At 48.8% G+C, this 23,614-nt stretch overlaps 1 protein-coding gene across 4 annotated transcripts in view; it reads left to right on the top strand.

Annotated features, from left to right (window-relative positions):
- The window catches only part of ZHX3 (zinc fingers and homeoboxes 3), a 46,580-nt gene that overhangs the window by 16,536 nt on the left and 6,430 nt on the right, over positions 1 to 23,614 (top strand). Inside the window, exons 2-3 of one of the 4 annotated variants that reach the window (XM_036395461.2) lie at positions 676 to 782; positions 20,256 to 22,976. In XM_036395461.2, the coding sequence (XP_036251354.1) occupies positions 20,406 to 22,976 (2,571 nt within the window). In that variant the 5' untranslated portion in view covers positions 676 to 782; positions 20,256 to 20,405. Of the gene's footprint in view, positions 1 to 675; positions 783 to 12,809; positions 12,832 to 18,823; positions 18,883 to 20,255; positions 23,167 to 23,614 lie in introns of those variants that run through there. The other 3 variants (XM_036395459.2, XM_054516636.1, XM_036395460.1) reach the window with 3 other exon arrangements.

The following is a 23,614-nucleotide window of genomic DNA, read 5'->3' as shown; positions in this document are numbered from 1 at the left end:
GCTCTGGCTCACCTTTTTCCAGGGTGACTCTTTGTTTTTCAATATGCTGTTTTCTCCCCTGGTCTGAACTTAATCCCAGAAATCCACTTGGCTGCTTAGACAATCTCTTTAGACAATAAAGTTTAGAAATTAGGAAATACATGGAGCTGGCTCTGCTGCTTCTCCAGTGGTGAGGGAACAGGGATTGGATGGCAGTGGGGGGAAATGAGGGGAGAAAAGAAGGCCACAGCTATGAGCAGAGCTGCATGTTATATTTAGCTGCTGCTGTGGCAGTGGCAGTCAGGGTGCTGTGGTTGCTGCTTTAAATATGTTCTGGCCAGTGGAGGTTTCCAGCCCTGGAATGGACCAAGTCCACAGGGAGCTGGGCAGCAGTGTCACTGGTTTCCAGCACACTGCAGCTGGGGGATTGCTTTCACTGGGTTCAGAGCTTGGTGATTAATTCAGCACATTTGGGTAACTTCTGATAAATAATGTCTTTACTGATTGGGAGGGAGAAAAAAATCTCCAAAGATGGGTGTTTAGGATGCTTCAGTGGGATATACTGTGTGAGCATGGCAGGGTGGGCACCCCAAACTAATCAGTGTTTTATTTTTGCTTTTAGCCTTTGCTAACCAAGGGCTGCCTTCTCCTTTAGGAGTGCAGCAGTAATTTTTGGTGTCATGTCTTCTCTTGCAGCCCTGAATCCTGGTGCTACTGAGGCAACTGCAGGCACTTTAAAGATGTGGGTGAGCACAGAGGAGGGGCAGGAGAACGACAGGCTCAGGACGTGGTCCCTCGAGCAGGTAGGACACTGCTGTCACCTCGGGTGCTGTGTGGGAACTGAAACCTTCTGTGCTGTGCAGCCTGGACAGGGAAATGTGGTGTATTCCAGTGTGTCCCAGAGATCCCTGCTGGCTGAAGGAATGATCCTGCAGTGGTTGGCTTCACTGCCTTGAGAGCAGGGGCTGCTCTGTGGTCAGATCAAGCTTGGCTTATGCTTCCAGGTGTCCCTGAGAAGGGGGAAATTTTTATTTTCTTTACTTTTGGATATCACTCCTTGAACAAAGCAGAGTTCAGATAGCCTGTGTGTTTGTATTTTTCTCCTGGCTGGCTCCTCTATCTGTGTGCTAGTTGCTGATTTACTTTATTTCCATATCACTTAATAAATATCCATCTGTCCCATGGTGTGGATGAAGGGTCAGGAGAGCAATGCTTTTTCCCTTTGGCTTCTGTGGATGGAAGAAGTGTGCTTGGAAATAACTCTCCAGTTTTCCATTACACCGTTCCAGGCTTTTGAAGAAGAAATTGGGTCTCATAGCAGAGCCAAGCCATTTTATTTTACAAAAAGTAAGCTCCATGCTTGAACATCAGTGAGCAGACTGGCAGGGAATTTGTTCACCCAGTTCATGGCTGTGTGATAAATGACAGTGTCCCTGTGGAAATGGGGATTTTCAAACCCTGGAGTGGTTTCTACCCAGCTTGTGCCACGTCTGGAGACTGCTTGTTTCTAGACTTTATTAAATAATCAGCATTGGGAATACAGTAACTGGACTGATGCTGTTTGCTGCAGCTTTCCTGACACACTTCCAGTTCTGTAGCCTGTTAAACTGGTAGGAATAAACTAAAGCACCCTGCTGAAGCATGTGATGTGCTGGGATCCACGTGCACCCTCAGCGCCCTGAGAGCTGTCCTCCTTGAAGTTCCCTCCACTAATTGCATCTAGGTGGGTCCTCAAAACCTTATGGCAGTAATTGTGCAAATGCAGTGAACATTGTGGCTCTCTGGTTGTCTGGCTATTATAAACAGAGAATTTTGCAGGAGGAAGAGGGTGAAGTTTTGGTAGCTTTGCTCTGCCGTTGTAAACAGAGTTTGGTCTCTTAGGAAGTAAAGTAGGGAGAAGGGCATAAAATTTTATATGCCTTGCTATCTGCCATGGAAAGACAGCAATAATGGATGGGGATGGTTCATGTGGAAGGTGTCTGGGTAAATAAGAAGGATTCCTCTGTGCTCCATCTGCAGAAAAAGACACTGTTCATTACTGGAGGGCAGCACCCAGAGATGGCTTGTGGCCTTGTAGCAGTGTGCCATCCTCCCTGCAAGCTCATAGGCCTGTGCTGGCCCACAAAGGATTTTCAGTATCTTCTCAGGGATCTTTAAGAACCAAGCTGAGGATCTTTGCTGAAGAACTTGGCTCCTTTGTCTCTGCTCCTCCTTTTCCCCCACCCTCCTGTGGTGTCCTCTCCCTCCCAATTCATTTGTTTTTAAAACGATTGTGCCATTGTGTGCATCAATACGTGCATGGCCTGTCTTGTTTTTCTCTTGGCCTGAAAGTGCAAAGCAAATCTGTTTATGGTTTTGGTGAGCTAATTCTTCCCCACCCTAGATTTTTAAATAGACTCTTTCTTTACCAAGCTTGCAGAGCTTGCAGGATGTATTGAAGTAATGGGAAAAATATGTTGTGTGTTAACCTTCCTTTTTTGTAAAACTTTATTTACAAGACCCTATTCCTGGCAGTGCATCTGGGAAGTAAATATCTGGATGCTGGAGAAAGTAGAAGACTTTGAAATAGCAAAATGGGCATTTAATGCATTTGGGGAGTTCGAGTTTTCCACGTTCAGCGCTTGCATTGTGAAGCAAAGTCTAGTGAGCTGTGCTCAGTTGTCCCTTTAATTATTTATCTTTGCCTGCAAATCCCAGTTTCTGGGCTTGGCTGTTCCCTGGGCTGTCTGTTACCTTCAAACAGGCTCCTCCAAGGCAGCTGCTGACCCAGACCTTGCAGCTGAAGGTAAGAGCAGCAAGGAATGCTCTTGGCCTGTAAATAGTGCCTTGGATTAAGGGCTTGGTATGTCACTGGTGTGTTGGAAATGTTATTTTTGCCTCTTGATTTCATCCTTCCTGCAGATCAATCTCAGACCTGTCTGTTTAGGTTAACAGCCTGCTCTGCATCCTTGTGGGGGTTACAGAGCTTTGTGTGCAGCATTTTCACCAGGGTGTTTTGGCTGCTGGAGGCAGAGCTCAGCTCTGCTGTGGGAGCACTGGAGGAGCCCCAGGGACACCCCTGGCCATGGTGCCTGGCTGCTGGCCTCCTTCCCAGCCCTTGTGCTGCCTCTTTCCTGGAGCCTGCCCTGCCACAGCACCTCCTCACCTCCAGCCTGGCTGTGAGTTATTTCTAGTGAAAACTGAGCTGCTTGTGGCTGGCTGTGGGGCAGGAGCTCTCTGTGGACATGTGGGGCTTTGTGCAGCCTGGTGTAGGGTTGGCCATGGCAGCAGGGCTGGACTAAGATGATCTTTAAGGTCCCTTCCAGTTCAAACCATTCTGTGATTCTATGGCCATTACATGTGCAAATGCACTTCTGCAGCCCCAGCTCTGTAGGGCTTGGCTGAGGCCTCTGGGTACTCCTGGAACGTAAATAAGCAGGAGTAGGATTTCAAAGCAAGCAAATTTTTGACATAGTTGATGTCATGCCTCTTCAGCCCTGTGTTCAGGGCCCAAGGATCTGCAGGCCCACGGCTGCTAGTTTGGTCTTGTTGCTAATAACCCTCTGGAGGTGTTTCTGCTGAGCTGGTTCTTGCAGAGGGCTAAGGGGTTCACCCTGATCTGATGGTGTCAGGGAAGACAGGATCCATGGTGGCAACAGCACCATGTTGGTGTTGTTCTGGGTGCTTTCCCAGAACTGGTGCCCTGTGTGAAGCTGCAGCCCTGGGTGTGCTCCTCGCTGGGGTTTGTGGTGTGGAGTGACAGCAAGGACCTCTGGTGAGTGGCCTTAAAGGGCTGGGGCAGGGTTATCCCACTCATGCAGCCCTTGCACCCAGAGCCTCTGCTCTGCCAGTGAAGAACAGATGGGGAAAAGAGATTTCATTTCCTCACCCTGAGAGGTAAATTTTTCACAGGAGTTTCGTTCACCTGCAAATCTACAGCAGAGCTCAAAGCAAAGAATTCCACGCACAAAGGCTTTGCAAAACAGGACTGTCCATGTAATTTGGTAGCATGTGGGGTTTCTTTCTGTAACAGAGTCTTAGAAGAGGTAAAGCTCTCTCTCTTTTCTCCTTTTCTCTCTGTTAAGCTGGCAGTGTTGGTGCTCCCTAGGAAGGTGATGGCTGGGGCTGGCCCTGCCCAGTGCCCCTCAGTCCCCAGGCAGGGCTGTAGCCCTGAGCATGGAGCTCTGAGGCCTCTCTTACCTCCTCTTTTCCTATCCCCCCAATCAGTATGTGTAACTGCAAAGTTCCCCAACTTGCAGATCAGATGGAGTTTTCCAAATGCCCTTGCATTCTTTTCCTTCATTCCTCCCTTCCTACTCTAACTTCTTACTGACCTGTTTGCTCAGGACATGTATACAATATCAGTGTGACAAATTAAATTGCTTGTACTCAGAAAGATGAGGCCACTGGATGCATAAACTTCTTGGCTAGCCCCACACTAACAGTTTTGACTCCTGCCCCTCACATTGTATTTTGTGAAAGGCAAATTCCATCCTGCGTGTCCCTTTCCAAACCTATTGCCCAACACTTCCACTATTTGTCATGAGCTGAAAAGGGATCTGAGCACTGCAGATATCCACAGATGTGGTTTGATGGTCTGTGCTGTTACAAACCACATCTGTGTATCAGGAGGGTTTGGCTTTGCTGGGGTTTGGGATGTGCAGTGGCTCTGCTGTTCTCTGGTGAGGTGAGCAGTGCTCAGGAAGGCTCTGGGCTCCAGGAGCAGCAGTTGGATGCTCCAGAGATGCCTTCAGCCCTGTCTGCCAGGGGTGCCCTGAGGCTGTGCCAGGCTCCAGTCAAGGCTGTGTCCAGGCTCTCTGAAGGGACTGGGGTGTGCTCGAACAGGTTTTCTTTAGGAAGGGAAAGAACTGTGCCTGTGGCCTGTGGAAGTCTGGAGAAAGTCCATTCTGTTGTTCTGTACCAGCACAAGCCAGTGGCACGTCAGGTTCAAGGAGAGGCCTGCTGCAGAGGGAGAGGCTTTGGGATGTCTGGCTCAGAGCTAAGGCTGCAATATTCTGTGTCCTCAGAGGTATTTGGGAAAGAGGACACAAATCCAAGGTGAAATAGTGAGTTCTTACTCACCACCCTTCAAACTGTGGACTGGAGGCCACCCTTCAAAACAGAGTGATTCACTGCAGAGGAAAAACAGCTTCTTATTTCCCAGCTTGATCTGGAGCCTTGTAATCACTTTGGTGGTTCAGCTCTCTGCAGCACTGAGGAGTTGTCTGTTCCAGTGCTCTGAGCATGCTGCAAGTTTGCTTTTATTTCCAAAACAGCCCTTTAAGCATGTTGGGTTGTAAGAGAATCTCGTAATAATTCCCTCTGCCAGTATAATTCAGTGGCAGTGCAAAATAGGAGGGTATCTGACTAAAGGTGACCCATCAAAGGGTGAATTCTGATAAAAAAATTAGACTGGGGATTCACAAGTCCTGAGTTTAATTACTGACTTTGCTATAAGCTTCCTGTGACCTTGGGCGAGTTATTTAAAATTGCTTTGTGCCTCATTTCCCTTTCTGTAACACACTGGTGACAGCATTTCCCTTCCAGCCAGGAGCTGTGGCAGTGGGAAGGTGTCTGTACCCTTTTCCAGAGCTGCTGTGTGAAGAACCTGGATGGACTTGGAAGCACGACCATCTCATGGGCCTCTTTTCTGTTTTCCTGGGGGAAAACAGAACAGGATGATCCATTTAAGGGTTTTATAGGTACTCAGAGAATATGTTCCATTAGGTCCTGGGGCTCCTGGCATAACTGCACTAGCAAGGTGGTTGCTCCTTGAGCTGTCAATCTTCCTTAGCACTGCTCTCAGCTCTTTAAATTGATGGCCAGTTTGGGCAGAGCAGGTTTCTGGTGCCCCTGTGCTGCCTTTCTGCTTTGAACCTGGGTGAATGCTGAGGAGGGGTGATGGCTTTGGGGATGGAGATGATGGCACATGGTGCTGCTCCCCATGGCAGCGTGCACACAGACCTTGGGCAGATCATTTCATCTCTCCCTGCTCCTTCCCAGTGTAGGGTAACAACACTGACCACCACTTTTCCCACTCCCTGATGTCAGGAGAAGTTTTCCAGCATGCCTGAAACGTGCTAAAACCTCGTGGTTGGAGGAGCAGCCATCTGGGGGGAACAAGGGGCTGGCTGTCTCCTGTGTGCTGCTCTGGAGGCTCCCTGCCATTCCCATGGGATGAGCTGTGGGAAACCCTCACATGACAGCTGTCCTGAGGGGATCTGCCTCTGTTTTAGGTACAGCAGAGTTGAGACAGAGTGATGCTGAGCCTCCTTTGTCCCAGACACATGCAGCCCCTCTTCCCTTTGCCGTATCTGGGGTGGATGTGGGACAGCCACCAGCCTGAGACCCCCACCCTGTGGCAGTGAGTGAGCTCCAGCTGGTGTGGGATGCTGTGGGTGGATGGAAATTATCATCTCTGGGATGTGGCAGAAAATCAGATCTCGTGGTGGTTGTGGAGGAAAAATGTTCTTGAGGAGTATCTGGCCATCCAGAAATGTTCAAAATGCTGTTATCTGTATTTCCCTCTGGTCACACAGCTGCTCCAGTGGCTTGTGCAGGCTGTTGAGAACCAGCAGTGTGAATTGTGGCCACTCTTTCATCTTTGGTGTGAATATATCATACACAATTTCTGTCACCTGTGCAAGAGGCATGGCCCAGCAGCTGGAAAAACCCATCCATTTTGGACAGAAGGTTGGCTTTCATCTCCATCCTTCCCTTCCCAAGAGCCAAAACCCCAACCCCCTTCTCCTTCAAGGTATCCTGAGTTACTGACTGTCCTGCTGGGATGCTGCAAGGCTGGGCAGCTGGCAGCACGTGGCCTCCAGCAACAGACTGGGGCTGCTTCTAGACCAGGGATTGTAAATCTCAGGCTACAGCCAGGTCTGGCTGTTCCTCAGACTCTGCCTGGTACCTAGGAGTAAAACTGTCTTGAACAGCACCCCTGACACTAGTGAAAGGGAAGAAATTGAATTCAATGTACATGATGTGGTATCATTAAGTACTTCTGCTGTCTAACCCTCTTGTTTTTCCCTTTTGTGGTTTGTGTGATCTTCCTGCTGGGCCAACAAACATTTAAGGCTGTGGATTTTTCCCCAAGTTGTGAGACTTTTAGTTGTTCAAGCCACTTTGTGGGGGAGGGTGAGCTCCAGACTGATGTGTGTGGGAGATCACATGCATGTGTGACTTCTTAAAGTCTTCAGGGCTGTCTGTTGGAGGATCTTGGAGCCCTGGGGAGAGGCTTTGCACATGTCTCTTGGGAAATTCTAAGATGCTGTGGAAATAACTACTGACCAAGGAAGGGAGGGATGTGGGGAAGATGCCAGGCAACAAGGAGGAGGCTGGCAGCAATTTCCTGATGGAGCTGAACCCTGGTGAGTGATTTCAGAACACTGATGTAGTCTGGGGGATGGCAAGTGAGTGTACCCTGAATATCCCTCAGGCAGGGAGCTGCCATCCTGTGGGACCTTGCCCAGAATGAGTCATTTAAACAGTGAGGGTGTCTCCTGCACTGGCAGCTTCTCTGCACTCACCAGCACTTGCAGGTGATGATGAGACTTGTGCCAAATTTGAGAAGGGTGGAGAGGATGAAGGGTGCAGATAGGAGCAGCTGGCCATGAATTTTTTGTGTTACCCCTGTGGTTGCTGCTTGTTTTTGATGTGCAAACAGATGGTCCAGAAGAACCCCAAAACACGGTGGCAGTGCTTTGGGCAGTGCTGCCAGCCTCTGTCCCAGCTATCCCTGGCACTGTTACAGCAGTGATCCATGGAGAGCTCCCTGGAGGAGCCCTGTTGCTCACTGCTCTGCCTGCTCTGGCCCCTGGGGAGGCAGCTCAATGTGGAATTATCACAGGGGTGTTGCTCTCGAGGGGTTCCTCTGCCCTGTCTGCTCCTGATGGGATCAGGGATGAGTCCTGCTGGCTGTGGGCACTGCCCTGCCATGGGAGGTTTCTATTCCCTTGATCCTGTGTGGTGGGTGATGGTGGGCTGGTGCATGGAGGCAGTTCCTGCTGTCCTGAGCCTCATCCAGTGTGACAGGCTGTCATTTGGTGCAGTATCATCAAGATGCTCCCAACTCTGTTCACTCCTAGCCCAAAGAAGAGGGCAGGTGCCTGGAGGACCATGTTCTCCTAACCTGACTGTGCTTTGGGCTGCTGGCCTAGAAGTGAAATGCCCCATCATGGCATCACCAGTCAGTCATCCCCATTCCTGTGTGTGCAGGCTGCCTGCTGACACAGCATGGATGTTTTTACCTTACTGTCCCCCGTGCTGACTCCTGCAGTTTACTTTATCCTGCTGTTTTCTTAGTACTGTGAAACACAGTTAATAATGTTGCTGTGCCCTTTACCCTAATGAGGATAATGAATGTTTTAGACTGGTGTAATGAGACAACCCTTCATTTTTTTCTGAAAAGCCAGGAGGGGTTCTTGATTTGTGTCTTGCTGAAGTTATAACATAGTCTGTGATGTCTTTGGTGTAAACCAGAAATATTTCTTTTATTCTTGGGACACTTTGCAATGAGAACTTTTCCATGTTCATTTGAAGGGCTGGGAAATTTTAAATTTGCAACAGATGGATTTTCTCCAAAAGCTTCAGGTTAAGTCAGCTCTAAGGAAATGACAGTCTTTGTATGGCAAACTGATTATTTTTTTTTTAATTGACTCTTACTTCATTTCATTCCCATGAAGGATGTTGTCCCCCTCTGCCAGTCCTGCACCCAGTCTAACCTAAGTTCATGCAATGTTTATGAAGGGTGGGATGGTTTCAGGAGGGCAAAATGCAGCAGTCAGCTCTCCTGTGAGCACTGTAATGGTAGGAAACAGGCACAAATCCTTTGTTTTCTCTCATCACTCCCCTTTGTCACCTGTCTGCTGGTCTGAGTTGGCAAATAGAGCAGCTATTAGTGACCTCCCCACTGCAAACTGGGGTGGTGAGGTGGTAACAAAGTCTCTTTGCACTCTTATGAACATATAAAATACTTAGAGAAATAATCTAATACAGCTATTAGAGGTGTATTAGTAGATTCACACCTGGCTGCATGCACAGAAAATGAGGATTTCTTGGGCTGTCATTTGTAGGGATGGATTTTTGAAGGACCTGAAGATAGGTTTGCTATCAGTTGGTGGTAATTGGGCTGTACTTGCATAATGATAGTAATTTCCTTCTTCTTATATCTTAAATTTGATTTATATGACCATGCTGCAGTGTGACTTTAAGTGTTTGTCTCTGCTGGCAGTTGGCAATGTATTAGCTGTGATCCTTTACAGAAATAAGTGTTCAGTGTTGGAGCTAAATTGAATAATATGGTGGTGTTTGTGTCTTAATCTTCCAAATAGCTCTGTTAAGTTTGCTACATTGATGTCTGAAAGGCTTAAAAATAATAAACTCCATTGTATAGAGCTGTGAATACATAGTGGAAGCTTAGTAATTGCTGGCAGTTCATGGGCAGACTCACTAAAACACAGCAAGGAGGCAATTCTCCCAGCACACCTGAATTTTTTAAAATAATCTCCTTGTATCAAGGCCTTGTGATCTACAAGGTACAAAGTCCATTAATATGAATTCAGGCTTGTGGGACTCAGTCCAAACCCCCAAACCCTTTAATTACAGTGTCATATGAATTTAAAATACCTTTTGTCTTCCTCATCAATCTGCTGGGAGCTGTTTGCATCCCCAGCTTTTGGGCAGGGTAGGTGGAGTGGGCTCATCTTGGTTGTCAGCAGAGAGCTGAAGTCCTGAACTTCCATCCCACTTCTCAACCTTTTGCTCTTCATAGGAAGTGGGAAAAAACCTAAATACATGATGGTTTGTTTCTTTTTATGAGGTTCTCAGGGAATCAAGTATCAAAGGAAAAGCTCTGAAATCAGAGATCTGGCTTTGCTGTTTTTTCTCAGAAGATGTCTGTAGTTCCCCTGCATCCTTGTGAATGAGTTTTTAAATGAGGAGTTGCAAAGAGCAACTGAGGAAAAGGCGGATTGGACTAGCAGGAATGACTTAAAAACAAACAACAAACAAAACCCAAAAAAGCTCCAAACTGCCAATCCCCCTCCCCCCTTCAAAAAAACCCAAACAAAAAACCCCCAAAACAAAACAGGAGAGGGAAAGGAGGAGAATGTCATTTGTTTATCACAACTGAACTTGAAACTAATTTTAAATGTCTGTTTTCTGAGAGTAAGGAAATTCCTTTAGCTTCCAGCAGTAAATAACTGGGATGCTTTCAGCTCACAGCTGATCTAGAGGATGGTGAGTTTTCAACTAAAAAAATAATTGACTCTCCAGTAAGGCCACTCCATTCCAAGTGTCACTAAACAGCTGGAGGAAGAGGAGAGCCCTGACTGGCACAGTTCATATCACAAATAACCCTTGAACTTTGTTCTGTGTCTCTGAGTTCTGTCCAGAGTGTCTTGACAAATGGTTTTGAACAAATACACTTTCTAACCAGGGAGCAAATGACCAGGATTGCATCTGGGTGGCAGGTGCGTGATCCAGATGCCCAGATTTTGCCCAGAGAGGTCTCAAATCCATTTTTTCTCTTCCTATCAATCCTAAAAGACATGCTGAGTATTTCAGAGAAAGGGAGAAGGTTGTCCCATGGGAAGTCTTGAGGGTCAGTGAATGAGGGTGTGGTGGTTAGGATGGTTGTTCTCCATGCCAAGCTCTTCTTGGCAGCTGAGTGGTGAAGGATTTAGTGCTGGCTGTGGTGAGCAGGATTTCTGAAACTCAGCTTCTCCCCAGGCTCATCTCAGCAAAGGTTTTGGCTGTCAGAGATACTGAGCTCTCTTAATGGTCAGCCCTTCTCTATGCCAGCAGGGCCTGTCCTGTGCAGTCCACTTGGGACTTCTGGAAGTCTGTCACTTATGTAGGTGCTAAAAAGGAACTGAACTTATTTGGGAACTGGTGTTCCAGCTGAAGGAGCTGAGCACTTGCCAGTCTGGCCATATGCTTCTGAAGTCCTTGTGGTTCAGTGCTTTAATCCAGGGTATTGCCTATTTAAGGCAATGGAAGGAAGCCCTGTGTCACTCCTGCAGAGTAGGTATGTGAACTTTAAGCATCAGGACCAAATGGTAGTTCTAGAATTAGATGGTGTCCCTAATTTCCCTCTTCAGTTTTAAGTGGATGCAGCATTCTTCACTTACAGCCTCAACTGTTGTGTTGCATTGTTGTATGGGGTTGAACATCTGCCCCTTCCAGCCACAAAAGTGGCTGTGTTCCAGTGGTGGGTGGTTTCTTTCTATTCAGGGATCCTCTGAGGCTTGGAAAAGCTTGAGTATTAGGCATGACATACTGTCAACTGCTGCAGATCCCCTTGGCTCCCTCCTCCCAACATCTGCAAGGCCAGAGTTGTCCATCTTGGCTTGTCCATGTACAGTGCACAGAGCAGAAAGACCCAATTCCTACAGCTGCTGCTGCTGAGCAGGGAATGGGCCCTCACCAGGAACCTGCCCATCCCATGCAGGAAACATTTGTGGTCCCAGCCTGTAGCAGAAGAGAGGGAAGAGCTATCACCAGCTCGCTCAGGAGGGCTGTGTTGCTGGGACCACAGTGCTGGGATCATCCCCACTTGCAGCACCCTGGTTTGGGATGCTCATCCTCCATCCAGCAGCTCTGCTGTGGCCCTGCTGTCCTGTGGGGTGGCAGGGGATGGAGCAGGCAGAGCAGGAGCACCGTGCACCACATTAAAGGCTTGGATGCTAAAGCAGAGCCGTGGTGAGGGACAAGGTGCCTGTCTCACACAGGTCTCTCAGCCCAGTGTTTTTTTTCCCTGCAGCATTGTTTCCCTGATTGACTGGCGCTGGCTTGGCAGAAGCCTTTTGAATATTCATTTGGCTGACGGGAGATGAGAGTGCGGTAGCTCCTTGAAATCAGCTTGGGGAGGGGAAGCAAATAAGACTGCCTTTTTCTCACTCCTAGTGCTACTTGAACTCTCTCAAATGCATGCTTCACATGGATAAATGATTGCAGAAGCCTCAGCCTACCTAACAAGCCTGCTGTTGTACAGCAAAAATTACGGTGCCTGCATACTTGCCATCCTCATTTAAAAGCCCATTCCTCATTAATATCACTTTATACATATTATTGCAGCTCGAAGTGCCATTCCTCTTCTCCCCACCCATTTCCTTGTCTGGCTGTGACATACAGGAACTACACCCAGAGCTCGACTCGCCTCTCCTGACCTTTTGTAACTTGGCTCCAAACTCCTTTTTTTGGGTCTTTTGCAAAACACTGTCAGAAGGGAAAAATCCTTTGTTAAAACACAGCCAACTCCTGCCTCAACGTGGAACAGTTTGTTCTGCTGAAAGAATGAGCCAGTTCAGTGAGCAGAAAAACATTGCCATAAACCAGCGGGCTCAATAAGCTGCAAAAGCCATCGGCTGCGCGCAGCGTCTGAAAGGACGACTCTGAAGCAGAATGCACAGGGATGGAAAAAAATAATCCACAATCCCAACCTGCCAAACCCCGTTTCTTTGCTTTCAGACAAAGTATTTTGCAGTTTTCTTTTTGGTTATAGCAACTGTAAGTGGAGGAATGGGAGCTGAGGCTGAGCCAGGATGTAACACAGCTCTGGAAGCTGCATATTGCAAAAGGGCACAGGGGATGAAGTAATCCAAAAATGCTCAGCTGGGAAGGGGCTGCAGCACTCATAGTCATCAGGCTGTGCTGCAGATGATCAGCTCCAGCGCCTCTGGTACTGTTTAGTAGCTTGGTTTAGTCCTTCCCACCCACATCTTGTTTTAAAGCTCTGGGCACTCTTTACTTCCCTGGAATTGCTGCTGGTCTGTCCCTTTTACGGCTGCTCGGTAACTGGTGATCAGCCTGGTGATCAGCCTGGCTTCAGCAAGAGGTTCTTCATTCCACAGGGGCCTTGGATGCTTGGTGAGAAACCTGTGTGACAGGCTTTTGGGTTTGTGTCTGCAGTGGGATCGTTTTGGTGCCGGTATAAAAGCTGACACTGGTTTTCTTTAAACAGTAAATGTTGTGCTGGCATGAGAGCTGTGGTTCCCAAATTTGGGGTGATGGCCCCTCAATTAAGGACACCCATATGGAGGTGATGTGCAAGCCTGGCAGCGGGGCTGTGAGCAGGGGTACATCAGCAAGGTGGGCTCCAAGGCTTCCCCAAGATGATTCCTTGGGAAGGGGCAGGCTGGAGCAGCACTGAGAGCACAGTGGGGCTCTGGCACTGTGTGTGCTCTGTTGCCATTGGGTGCTCACACCTGTGAGCTCCTCAGCAGCTGAGCCAAGTGTTCCCTGCTGATTCGAAAGTCTCGAGTATCCTTGTTGGAAATTTGATGTGGAGAAAGATCTACCTCTGGTGCTTATTCATTGCTCTGAGCTTCCCAGTAGATTTTTGTCTTGGAGCCAGTTCAGCAATTTCAGATAATAAAACCACAAAGAAGTGTATTTTAGGTGTAATCTATTCATCTTCACATACATTCTGAAGGGCTGCATCTGCCAAAGCTGGGTTTGTCCTACAGAAATGGTGATGCTTGACAATGAGCTCTGAGGGTGGGATCACAAAGCATGTGGCACATCTGAAGGTGGTGTGGCAGGATATAATTGATGTGTGAGATGCCTGTGTTTCAGATGAAATCACAAACAAAGCCCTGACAATGCAAGCAAAGAGAAAACATCCTAGAGAAAGCACTAGGGGCTGAAATGGGAACCCCAGTGTGTTTACAAGCATGGTCATACTGTCCTGTTCAGGCACAAACCAGCCTGCTGGCAGTCACCAGCTGAGTGTGAGGTGATGGGACACCCACATACTGATGAGCTGAGGGACTTCCTGAAGCTCCATTAATGCTATCTGGTGTCCTCTGCTGGTGGTGCTAACCCCAGAGCTGGCTCTGTTGAGATGTGATTATTTATCTCTGGGCCTTTTGCTTTGGGGGAATGCTGGGAATGTTTTGCAGCATGGACAAAATCTGAGGATTGAAGCTGTGGAGGTGGGTCCCTGGATTGCTGGAACTGTGAACCCTGCTAAGGTAGTGCAATGCGGAGCAAATCTGTAATGAAGCCTCTGTGCCAAAAGAGATTATTACTTTTTTGGAAGATGTTAATGGTATGATTACATAACATTTATTTTGTGCTCAATCAAATGGATGAAGGCAGAGGAAAAGGAGTGAATTAATGTTAGTGATGTTCAAACAGAAGCACGCAAAGCTCTGAGGGATGATCAGTGGTTTTGTTTTGATGTGTGTTGTGGTGGTTGTTTTTTATTCCTCACATTCTCCTGAAATATAGCACACAGGCTTGTCTCTAAGGGGGGCACATTGCCAATAGTCTAAAGGTTATATTATCCCACTGACCTATTTTTATACTCCAATCGTGTTCTGTTTCAGCCGGCTCTTTCTAACCTTCCATCTTGCTCAGTTTTGTTCTTGTCTGGGGGGGGGGGGGAAGCAGATATAATTGCCCTTAGTCCCTGAGTGCTGAGGCAGCCTCTGCCCAGATACCAGCACACAGGAGAGGTGCTGCTGTTACAGCACAAGAGCAATCCAAACACACAGCTCAGAAATGGGCACCTACTTGAGACAGGGGGATGAGGAGCACTGTGGGGCAGAGGAGAGAGGGCTTCTCTTAAAGGCAGGTTTTAAATGGAGAAGTCCAGCAGTTTGGAGAAGGGTGAAATTTTTAATGAATAGCTCTGTTTAACTGGTCTAAATGGAAAAGACTCTTTTCTGCTCTAGGCCTGCCAAGGAATGGAGAATGAATACGATTGTTCGGTCAACCGGCTCCCACTGCATTTAGACTGTACCCGTGGTTTCAAAGCCAGGCTTAAGCTACAAAGCACCCTGACCAGTTGGCATAAAGAGAAATTGTTCCTTAGTACAAACGTTGACTGTGATGCTGCTTGAAGCCCAAAACTGCTGAAGTTTGTGCGTGTGTTTGTACATTCGTGCAGCGTGAAATAATAAGATGTGAAGAGCCTTTCTTGCCTGCGTGGCCTCTCTGGGGCTGTGGTTATTGTATTGCTGGTGGCTCTGCTTGTTCATGTTAAGGTTTGAGTGCCTGCAGAGTTAGTGTGCTACCAATCTGCTCTGGATGTGAAAATCTCCCTAACTGCTCATTGATGACCTTGCAGTGCTGAATGGGGTTAAACCCCCAAAGAATTAAGTGTGTCACGACCTCGGTGTGGGTTATGAACCAGGCTTTGGGTGGCAGGCACTACCTCCAGGTGCAAGGGCATGGCATGGGGATGTGTGCCAGAAGCCAGGGTGATGCTCAGCAGCATTTTTAGGCTGCTGGAGATGTTCCCATGCTGTGACTTCCTCCCAGCTGCAGCTTTTGCAGAGTTACTCAGGGAGGATGCTGGACTCCAGCTAGCTGGGATGCACAACCACAGAGTGGGAACGGAGGAGCTCAGCCCTGCCAAATCTTGCCCTTTCTTCTCCCTCACAGAGCCATGCTGGCACAGCTGGCAGAGAGGTCCCTCCCACACCTTGGAAGTTTCTCTGGAGAGGTGATCTGTCCCTGCTGGCTGTGTCTGTCCGCATGGAATGACAGGGATGTGGCCTGGAGAGGTCTCTGCTGAGATGTCCATTCACACAGTGTGTCCCTGGGATGGATTAGCAGTAGCCCTCACTGGGCATCCTTCAGCAATAAATAATTCAGACTGGTGAAACTCCTACATGACTTCTTATGAATGGACTGCAAAGGCAGAAGGAATATTAATGGCCAGCCAAAGAGGAAGAGTCCCAGGACTGCCCTGGCTGGCAACAGGGCCTGTACCCCAAATACATGGAGCTGTTTATCCTCCCTTCCCCAGCACCACGGTAAATGCACCCAGTCCCAGGCTGCTGAGCTGGCTCCCAGGGCAAACTGGGTGCCTGTCATGCTGGGGGGACCTGCTGTCCAACACAGGGGGATGTTTGTGGGGGTGGCAAGGGGAAGGGGACTCAGCCCTCAGGTTTGGGTTGATAGTGCTGGCCACAGGGATCATTTAATTAATGGCCTGGCTAATTACAATGGGATTGGGAAGTCATCTGGAACTCCCAGAGACAGTGCTGCATCTTCTGACCCTGGCTGGAAGTAGAGCCTGAAGGGAGAGACAAAAACTCAAAAACATCAACTTTTTTTCCTCCTTTGATTTCCTCCTCTTTCCCCCCTCATAAGATGCTATCAGCTGGGGCCTGCAGAACTTCAACTTAAAAACAAACCACTTTTATTTAAAGTGCCAATATTGTGCTTGGCTCCATATGAGACAGAAACATTAACTTTGTCTCTGACCTGGGGAGCGTGTCTGCCTGCCTAGCAGGCACTGAAAGTGTTGAGAAAACTGTTATTTTACTTCTATTTTGGTGCTGATTTTTAAAAATGGCAATTTTTTATTAATTTCATTTTATTTTAACGGAGCATTCCCTCTTCAGCAGAGCCCACAGAACACGCAGCCATCCTTTGTGTCCCCATGGAGCTTTGTCCCTGCTGTCAGTGTTGGCACCCAGGAGCTGGCAGGGCTGGGGGCAGGGGAGGGCAGCTGTCCCCATATCCCCGTGCCTGGGCAGTGGGGCTGGAGCTGCTGTGTCCTGGTGCTGCTGCCTGGTGGGTTTTCTGGTTGCTGTTTCTAGGCGAGGTTTGCAAAAGGTCACAAAAAATTAATCTGCTAACTGGGGACCTTGGCTCTGCATGCAGTGAATGTTTTGCATTAACAACCTAACTCGTTAATTCAGTGAAACATTTAAAACCAAACCAGTTATATCCAGCCAAGCTGGAAAAAGCTGAAAGTTCATACTCAGCAGTGCAGATTTCGAAACCTCCCTTTGTTAATCTCTGTAGAAGTAAATTTTCTGCTATTGCAGAGCTCACTGTGACTGGTCTGGGCATTGTTTCCTTCAGCAGAGGCAAAGCTGCTCTGCAGAGCATTGGTTTTGTACCTGGAACTGCCACCTTTCCCTCCAGCCTTCATTTCTGTGAGCATCACTGGGAAAAAAAATTGGTTTTACTTGCTTTAAGGCAGTTTTCCCTCAAATTTCCAGCAGCAGGGATGGTTTAGGTGCACTGGACATTTGACTTGCTTACTCTGCTACTTTGTTTTGAAATTAGCAGGTATAAATTCAATTGGAACCATGAATTTAGGTACAATAACTTTGTCTTCCTGGCTTGAGGTAACTCTTCCATTCAGCTTTGTCTCTTTGTTCCAGTTGATAATAAAATAATACATAGGAAATAGAGTTCTTCACTCATGGCTGTGCAGATGGGTCTGAGGCATCTGCAGTGGTGATATATACACTGAGATCGATTGTAAGGATCTTTTTCAATTGATTATTTTTTCTGAGATTAATTTACCCTATCAATTAGAACACCCTCGCTTACTTTAATGAGGGAGAAATCAGAGAATTATCTATTCTGTTATATATTAGTGGTGTATTAAAGTATTAAGTGTATTCCAGAAGGTGAGCAGTGAATAAAACATACTTCCAACATGTGGTTATGCAACTGTTCCATAGAAATGAAATGGACAAACAGTACACTTGATTAATTTTTTTTTCTCCCAGTAAATTGCCACTGTGATTCACTTCCAGCTAAAATTTGCAGTCTGTGTTCTCAGGTGGCATTAATATTGGAGCCCCGCAGGAGAGCTGTGGTGGCTGGGGCTGCTTTGATTGCATTTTTAAGGAAAGTTGTTGGAGAGAGCACAGAGTTTGATGCAAATGTGCTGGTAAATGAAATGCAGAGCTTTTAGGTTCTCTGTAGGTGGGTCAGGCCATTCACACTTATCCAAAATAATAGCGATGGAGTGCTCGGGAGAGGCACTTTGTTAATGTGGCACAATGGGGGTCTTTGTGTGTCGCTGTTGCTTTGTATCAAATTTACTCTGTTGACAGATAAAAATCATCTTTTTGATATCTGGAGACTCCATAAACACTGGGTCAGATCTGTCAGGGACTGGAGCTGTCTCAGTAATGGAGACTGGAGTTTGCTGGAAAGAAAAAAGGTTGCAGAGGGCCCAGCAGCTTCTCTCTGTGCTAAAGCTGCAGGATAAAATGAAATAAATATTCCCTTTTACCATTGCTTCCCTGACATAAAACTCCTCTCAGCCTTTAAAGCTGTATTTTGTAGCCTTCAGGCTGATCTTACTGCTTTTCCCCTAATTGACTCAACTTGGAAAGGTCATTGCAGCCTGCTAGACTGTGTAATATTTAACTTAGCATCAAAAATGAGCATCTCGGGATTGGTGTCAAATGGATGCTGTTCCCCTCTGAATAGCACAGCCCATTCATAGTCATCCAAATATTCCACTTGCTAATGCTAATGAATAACTCTGGCCCTCTGCAGAGGGCAGGACCAACCAGGAGAAGGTGGGATGGATGAGAGTGGCACAAAGCAGGTATTGAGATGTGCAATCCACACGCTCTAAATCCAGCTCACAGCTTTAATACCTGTTTTATTTATAGAATTTTTTTTTCAAGTTATAACTTCTAGCTCTTCACCATGCCTTAGCATAGCAAGCAGTCTTTTCTGATGCCAAGTTCAGTGATGACTAACACTGTTTACAGGACTGTTTTGTAATCTCAGATCAGCCCACATTAACGGGAAGTTACGTTTTCCCGTCAGTCTTTCAAACGGTGCCTGAGAGTTGCTGAGGCCAGAGCCAGCCATCCAGGCTCTCCCGTTTGGAAAAAATGATGTCAGCTTTCAGAACCAGCTTTTTAAAAAAATCTAATAAAGTTAGGGAGGTCATTTGAAATTGAACTTCCTCCATTTGATTTTTTTTTTCTTTCTTTTGCATGAGGATCTTTCATTCCTCTGTTCTAAAAACTACCAACAAAACTAAGCACAGGAGGTATTGCATAAGCACCAACAAGGCATTTGCCTGATCTGCATTTCTCAGTGCATGAGATCAGCTCCAAATATCTGATCTGAGAAAGCTGCTGGTGCACAACTGCTGTAACTGATAGGAATTACCTCTGTGAGTCATCTCATAGGATGGTAAGTCTTTTTTTTTTTTAAGTTCAAGTTTTTATGAGTGTTTTTATAAAGCTCAGTTGCTGTTACTGTAAATCTCGGAAATCTGGCCAGAGTCTTTGTAATATGAATCAGTGTGTCCATATGCTTCCAAGTGACCTTGCAGTCTGGAAAAATACCATTTTATCCCTCTGTTGAAGAGAAAAAAAAAAGCAGAGTTGCTGTAGAAAAGGTTGACAGAGGGGTGTCTGTCACCAGGCAGATGACTCCTGGTGCCAGCCACAGCAGCTTTGCTGCCCTGGGGTCATGATCTCAGGCACAGAGCATTTGCTGTGCAAGTGGGAATGCTCCATCAGGCCAGGAATAAGATTGTGGCTAATGCCTCAGCCAGCCCTGACCTTCCACAGGCTGGAGCACTTCAGGGTCTGCTGTAGCTTCAGAGGAGGAAAAAAAAAATAAAGGAAAAAGTTATTGTTGGTTGGTTGGGTTTTGCTTATTTTTGTTCGGTTTTGGTTTTAAATGTAACAAATCTCTGGTTAGCCCAAGGCCAGCAAAATGGGCTTGCACTGACGAGAAATTACCCTTTGTTAGGGAATACCCCAGTACACTGGGTGGTGTGACTGCCAAAAGCTGCAGAGGTGGTGGGAGGGGAAACCTAGGAGCCAGGAACATTGTGATGCTGCTCTTGAGCTTTGGGGCCTTTACCTTGCCTTGCAGCTCCAAGTGAGGACTCACAGATGGTGTTGGAACAGGAGTGAAGTGTACACAGGATGGGAAGGGCATCTCCCAAATGCTTTGCAGGCTTGCTGAGCAAGAAGGGCTAAAATGCTGCAGCCTCCTCACTCCCAGCAGCAGCTCTGGGTGTCTGCAGAGACTCTTGGCACAAGCACAGTGCTCTGAGCTGGCATGAAACTTCCTGACAGGATGGATGGAAAATGCTGATTTTGAAAAAATTGAAATGTTCTGTGGGGAATATGTGGATTTTTCATCCTTTTTTTTGTGATGGAAAGCAGGCATCTTTCCCAGGCGACCCTGCCTAGTGTCACCTCCTGTGTGAGGCTGAGCTGGGACCTGGGTGCACAGGGAGCCCAGGCACTGCTCTCCCTGCTGAAATACCAAGGACGGGTCTTGACAGGGTAGAATGAGAGGAAAATTCAGTGTTTTTCCTCCTTAAATGAGAATTTGATGTGGGCTGTTAAAGTGACACGTTTGTGTGTTTGGTTTGAAACATAGTTTCACAGGTTTAGGTGTGAAAATACAGTAAATCCAAGGTCAAGTTAGATTTTTCCAATGAAAGAAGAAAAATTATTTATTGAGTGAAGCAGTAAAATACCAGAGCAGTTGTACTTTGTCTAATACCAAGGGAACTAACCCCTCCTCTCTCTCCTTATCCTCAGGTTCAGTGGCAAATATGAACATTTGTCAACAACTCCTTGGGACATCATGAGTTTGCTGGAATCTGGACCACAGAACACTTGCAATAGCGCTTTCTAAATTTGAATTTCATTTAAATGAAAGAAAAATAGTCCTCTGGATCAACTGCAGCTATGGCTAGCAAAAGGAAATCCACAACTCCCTGCATGATACCAGTAAAAACACTGGTGCTTCAGGAGACCGAGCAGGATGCTGGAGAAGATGATCATGAAGGAACACAACCAGAGGCTCCTGCAGAAGGACCAGCAGCGAGTGATGCTGGGGCCAGCAACAGCAACAACGGAGCTTTGTCCAACGGGCACCGCAGCATTGCCGACAGCGACACTTACATCTGCAAGCCTTGTGACTTTGGCTCTCAAGACCTTCACCAGTTCTTTGGGCACTTGGACTCTGAGCACCCAGACTTCAGCAAAGAGCCCGCGTTTGCCTGTGTTGGGTGCAGCTTCCTGGCCAACAGCCACGAAGGGCTCTCACACCACAATGCTGAGTCGCACGCCGGCGAGACCGGCTTTGTCTGGAGGGTGGTGAAGCAGGACAGTCGTACAACCGTGGAGCAAAGTCCCTGTGAGGCCACCATCAGCCATGACCTGCCAGGAGAGCTCCCTGAGGAAGGGGCAGACGGCCAGTCTGAAATTATCATTACCAAAACCCCTATCATGAAGATAATGAAGGGGAAACCCGAGGCCAAAAAAATCCACACACTGAAGGAGAATGTGTCGAGTCAGTTGGGCGGTGAGTCAGAGGTGAAGGATGGAGAGCATTCATTCCCAAATGGGTCGGTGCCAGTCAGCCAGCCCACTGCAAGTTCATCAAAGTCATCCCACATAGTGAATGGCTCTATCATAGGAAACGTGCCTGTTCTGCAGGCGGGTGTTGCACAACTTGTGTCTCTGCAGCAGCAGCCCCCGTTGCATCAGCAGCTCCCTACATCCAAGTCCCTTCCCAAGGTGATGATCCCACTGAGCAGCATTCCCACATACAATGCTGCCATGGACTCCAACAGCTTCCTGAAAAACTCTTTCAACAAGTTCCCCTACCCCACCAAAGCTGAGCTCTGCTACTTGACCGTGGTCACCAAGTACCCAGAAGAGCAGCTGAAGATCTGGTTCACTGCCCAGAGGCTGAAGCAGGGCATTAGCTGGTCACCAGAGGAGATCGAAGATGCCAGGAAGAAGATGTTCAACACTGTTATCCAGTCTGTGCCACAACCCACCATTACAGTGCTGAACACGCCCCTGGTTGCAAATCCTGGGACTGTTCCCCATCTTATCCAGGCAACTTTACCAGGCCATGTGGTGGGGCAGCCAGAGGGGACAGGGGGGCTGCTGGTCACGCAGCCCATCATGGCAAATGGGTTGAAGGGCACCAGCTCCTCTTTCACCTTGGCTGTGACTTCTGTCCCCAAGCCACAGCCGGCAGCGCAGCACAGCACTGTGAGCTCCAGCAACACATCTGGGGTCAAGGTGGTCAACAGCGGCCAGTCCCTGCTCACCGCCTGCCCTACCATCTCCTCGCAGACCTTCCTGGATCCCAATGTCTACAAAAACAAGAAGTCCCACGAGCAGCTTTCAGCCCTCAAAGGCAGCTTCTGCAGAAACCAGTTCCCTGGCCAGGCTGAGGTCGAGCGGCTGACAAAGATCACGGGCTTGTCCACCAAGGAGATCCGAAAATGGTTCAGCGACAGGAGGTACCACTACAGGAACGTGAGAGGCGGCCGGGCCGTCTTCCCTGGAGACAGTGCTCTTGATTCCCTGCCCGAAATCACCTTGGATGTCCCACCCAGAGGAGCCGAGCTGAGCCCTGCGGCGGTGGCAGCTACGCCGGCCCCTCACCACCCACCACGGCGGCAGTCATGGCACCAGGCGCCCGACTTCACCCCGACCAAGTACAAGGAGCGAGCGCCGGAGCAGCTGAAGGCCCTGGAGAGCAGTTTTGCCCAAAATCCCCTTCCTGCTGAGGAAGAGGTGAACCGCCTGAGGGGGGAGACGAAGATGACGCGGAGGGAGATCGACAGCTGGTTCTCGGAGAGGAGGAAGAAGAAGGTGGCGGAGGAGAATAAGAAAGTGGAGGAGGTGGCTCAACAGGAGGACGAGGAGGCAGAGAATGGCGGCGGGGAAGGGGAAGACTCCTCGGATGAGCAGAGGGCCACGAGTGAGAACGGCTCAGTCGACGCCTCCGGCAGCAACCCGAGCTCGGCGGACCGGAAGGTGAGTCCCATCAAAATCAACCTGAAAAACCTGCGAGTGACCGAGTCCAACGGCAAAACCGAGGTACCGGGGACCGGCGCAAATGAAAAGGGGGACGGCAGCTCCAGCCGGCCGCCCACCCCTCCCAAAACCAAACTGAACTTCAAAAAAACGGCCCAGCAGCGGCATCTGCTGAAGCAAATGTTCGTGCAGACCCAGCGCCCCACGAACCAGGAGTATGATGCCATCGTGTCCCAGACGGGCCTGCCGCGGGCCGAGGTCATTCGCTGGTTCGGGGACAGCCGCTATGGCTACAAGAACGGGCAGCTGAAGTGGTATGAGAACTACCGGCGGGGGCTCTTCCCCCCGGGGCTGGTGGAGGTCAGCCCCGCCGGCCGGGAGGTGCTCGAGGACTACTACGAGAAGCACAAGGGGCTGCGGGAGGAGGACGTGCCCGGCCTCTGCGAGCGCGCCCGCCTCGGCGCCCAGCAGCTCAAGGTGTGGTTTGCGCTGAAGGCGGAGGAGGAGGGCAGGGGCTGCGGCCCCGAGGCGGCCGGCAGCCGGAAAGGGCCGGGCGGAGCCGGCGCGGAGGCCTCGGAGAGCAGCGAGGCGTGGGAGCCGGGCGGCCAGGAGGGCAGCGCCGGGAGCCCCGACGCCCCCGGGCCGCCGCCGCCCGCCACAGGGCTGGGTAAGGCCCCTGCCTCGGCAAGGGAGGGCTGCGGGTGGCACGGCGCTCTGGGCCTCGCGTGCTTAGAAACAGGTTCGGTGAAGAGCTGAGCGTTTGAGGTTTAACTGAGGAAGTGGTGAGGAGCTGTCTCTGGAGGAGAGGCGTAAAGGAAGCGCGGTGAGGAGGGTCTGGCAGGATGAGTGCCGCTCCTGCCTGCCCTTTCCTGCCTTGGTCTTTGGGTGCTGGCACCACTCAGAAAACAAATCCTAGCTTTATTTCAACCTGGAGTAAAACTTTAGGAATGTCTGGTCATTTTAGAAGATGACCCATGGATTCATTTCTTTATTTGGGAAGAAAGGGGCATGGCTGCTTGTCCTGTGCCGCTGGTTCATTCCTTGTGCCTGCCTGATCTCCAGCAGCAGACATACCCCTGCCTGCCTTTCTCTCTCCTGCTGCTGCTTTCCAGATG

Source organism: Molothrus ater, chromosome 17 (genome assembly GCF_012460135.2).
Source record: "Molothrus ater isolate BHLD 08-10-18 breed brown headed cowbird chromosome 17, BPBGC_Mater_1.1, whole genome shotgun sequence".
Taxonomy (NCBI): domain Eukaryota; kingdom Metazoa; phylum Chordata; class Aves; order Passeriformes; family Icteridae; genus Molothrus; species Molothrus ater.
The sequence above is the reverse complement of the archived record's forward strand: the minus strand, read 5'-3'. Positions and strand labels throughout refer to the sequence as shown.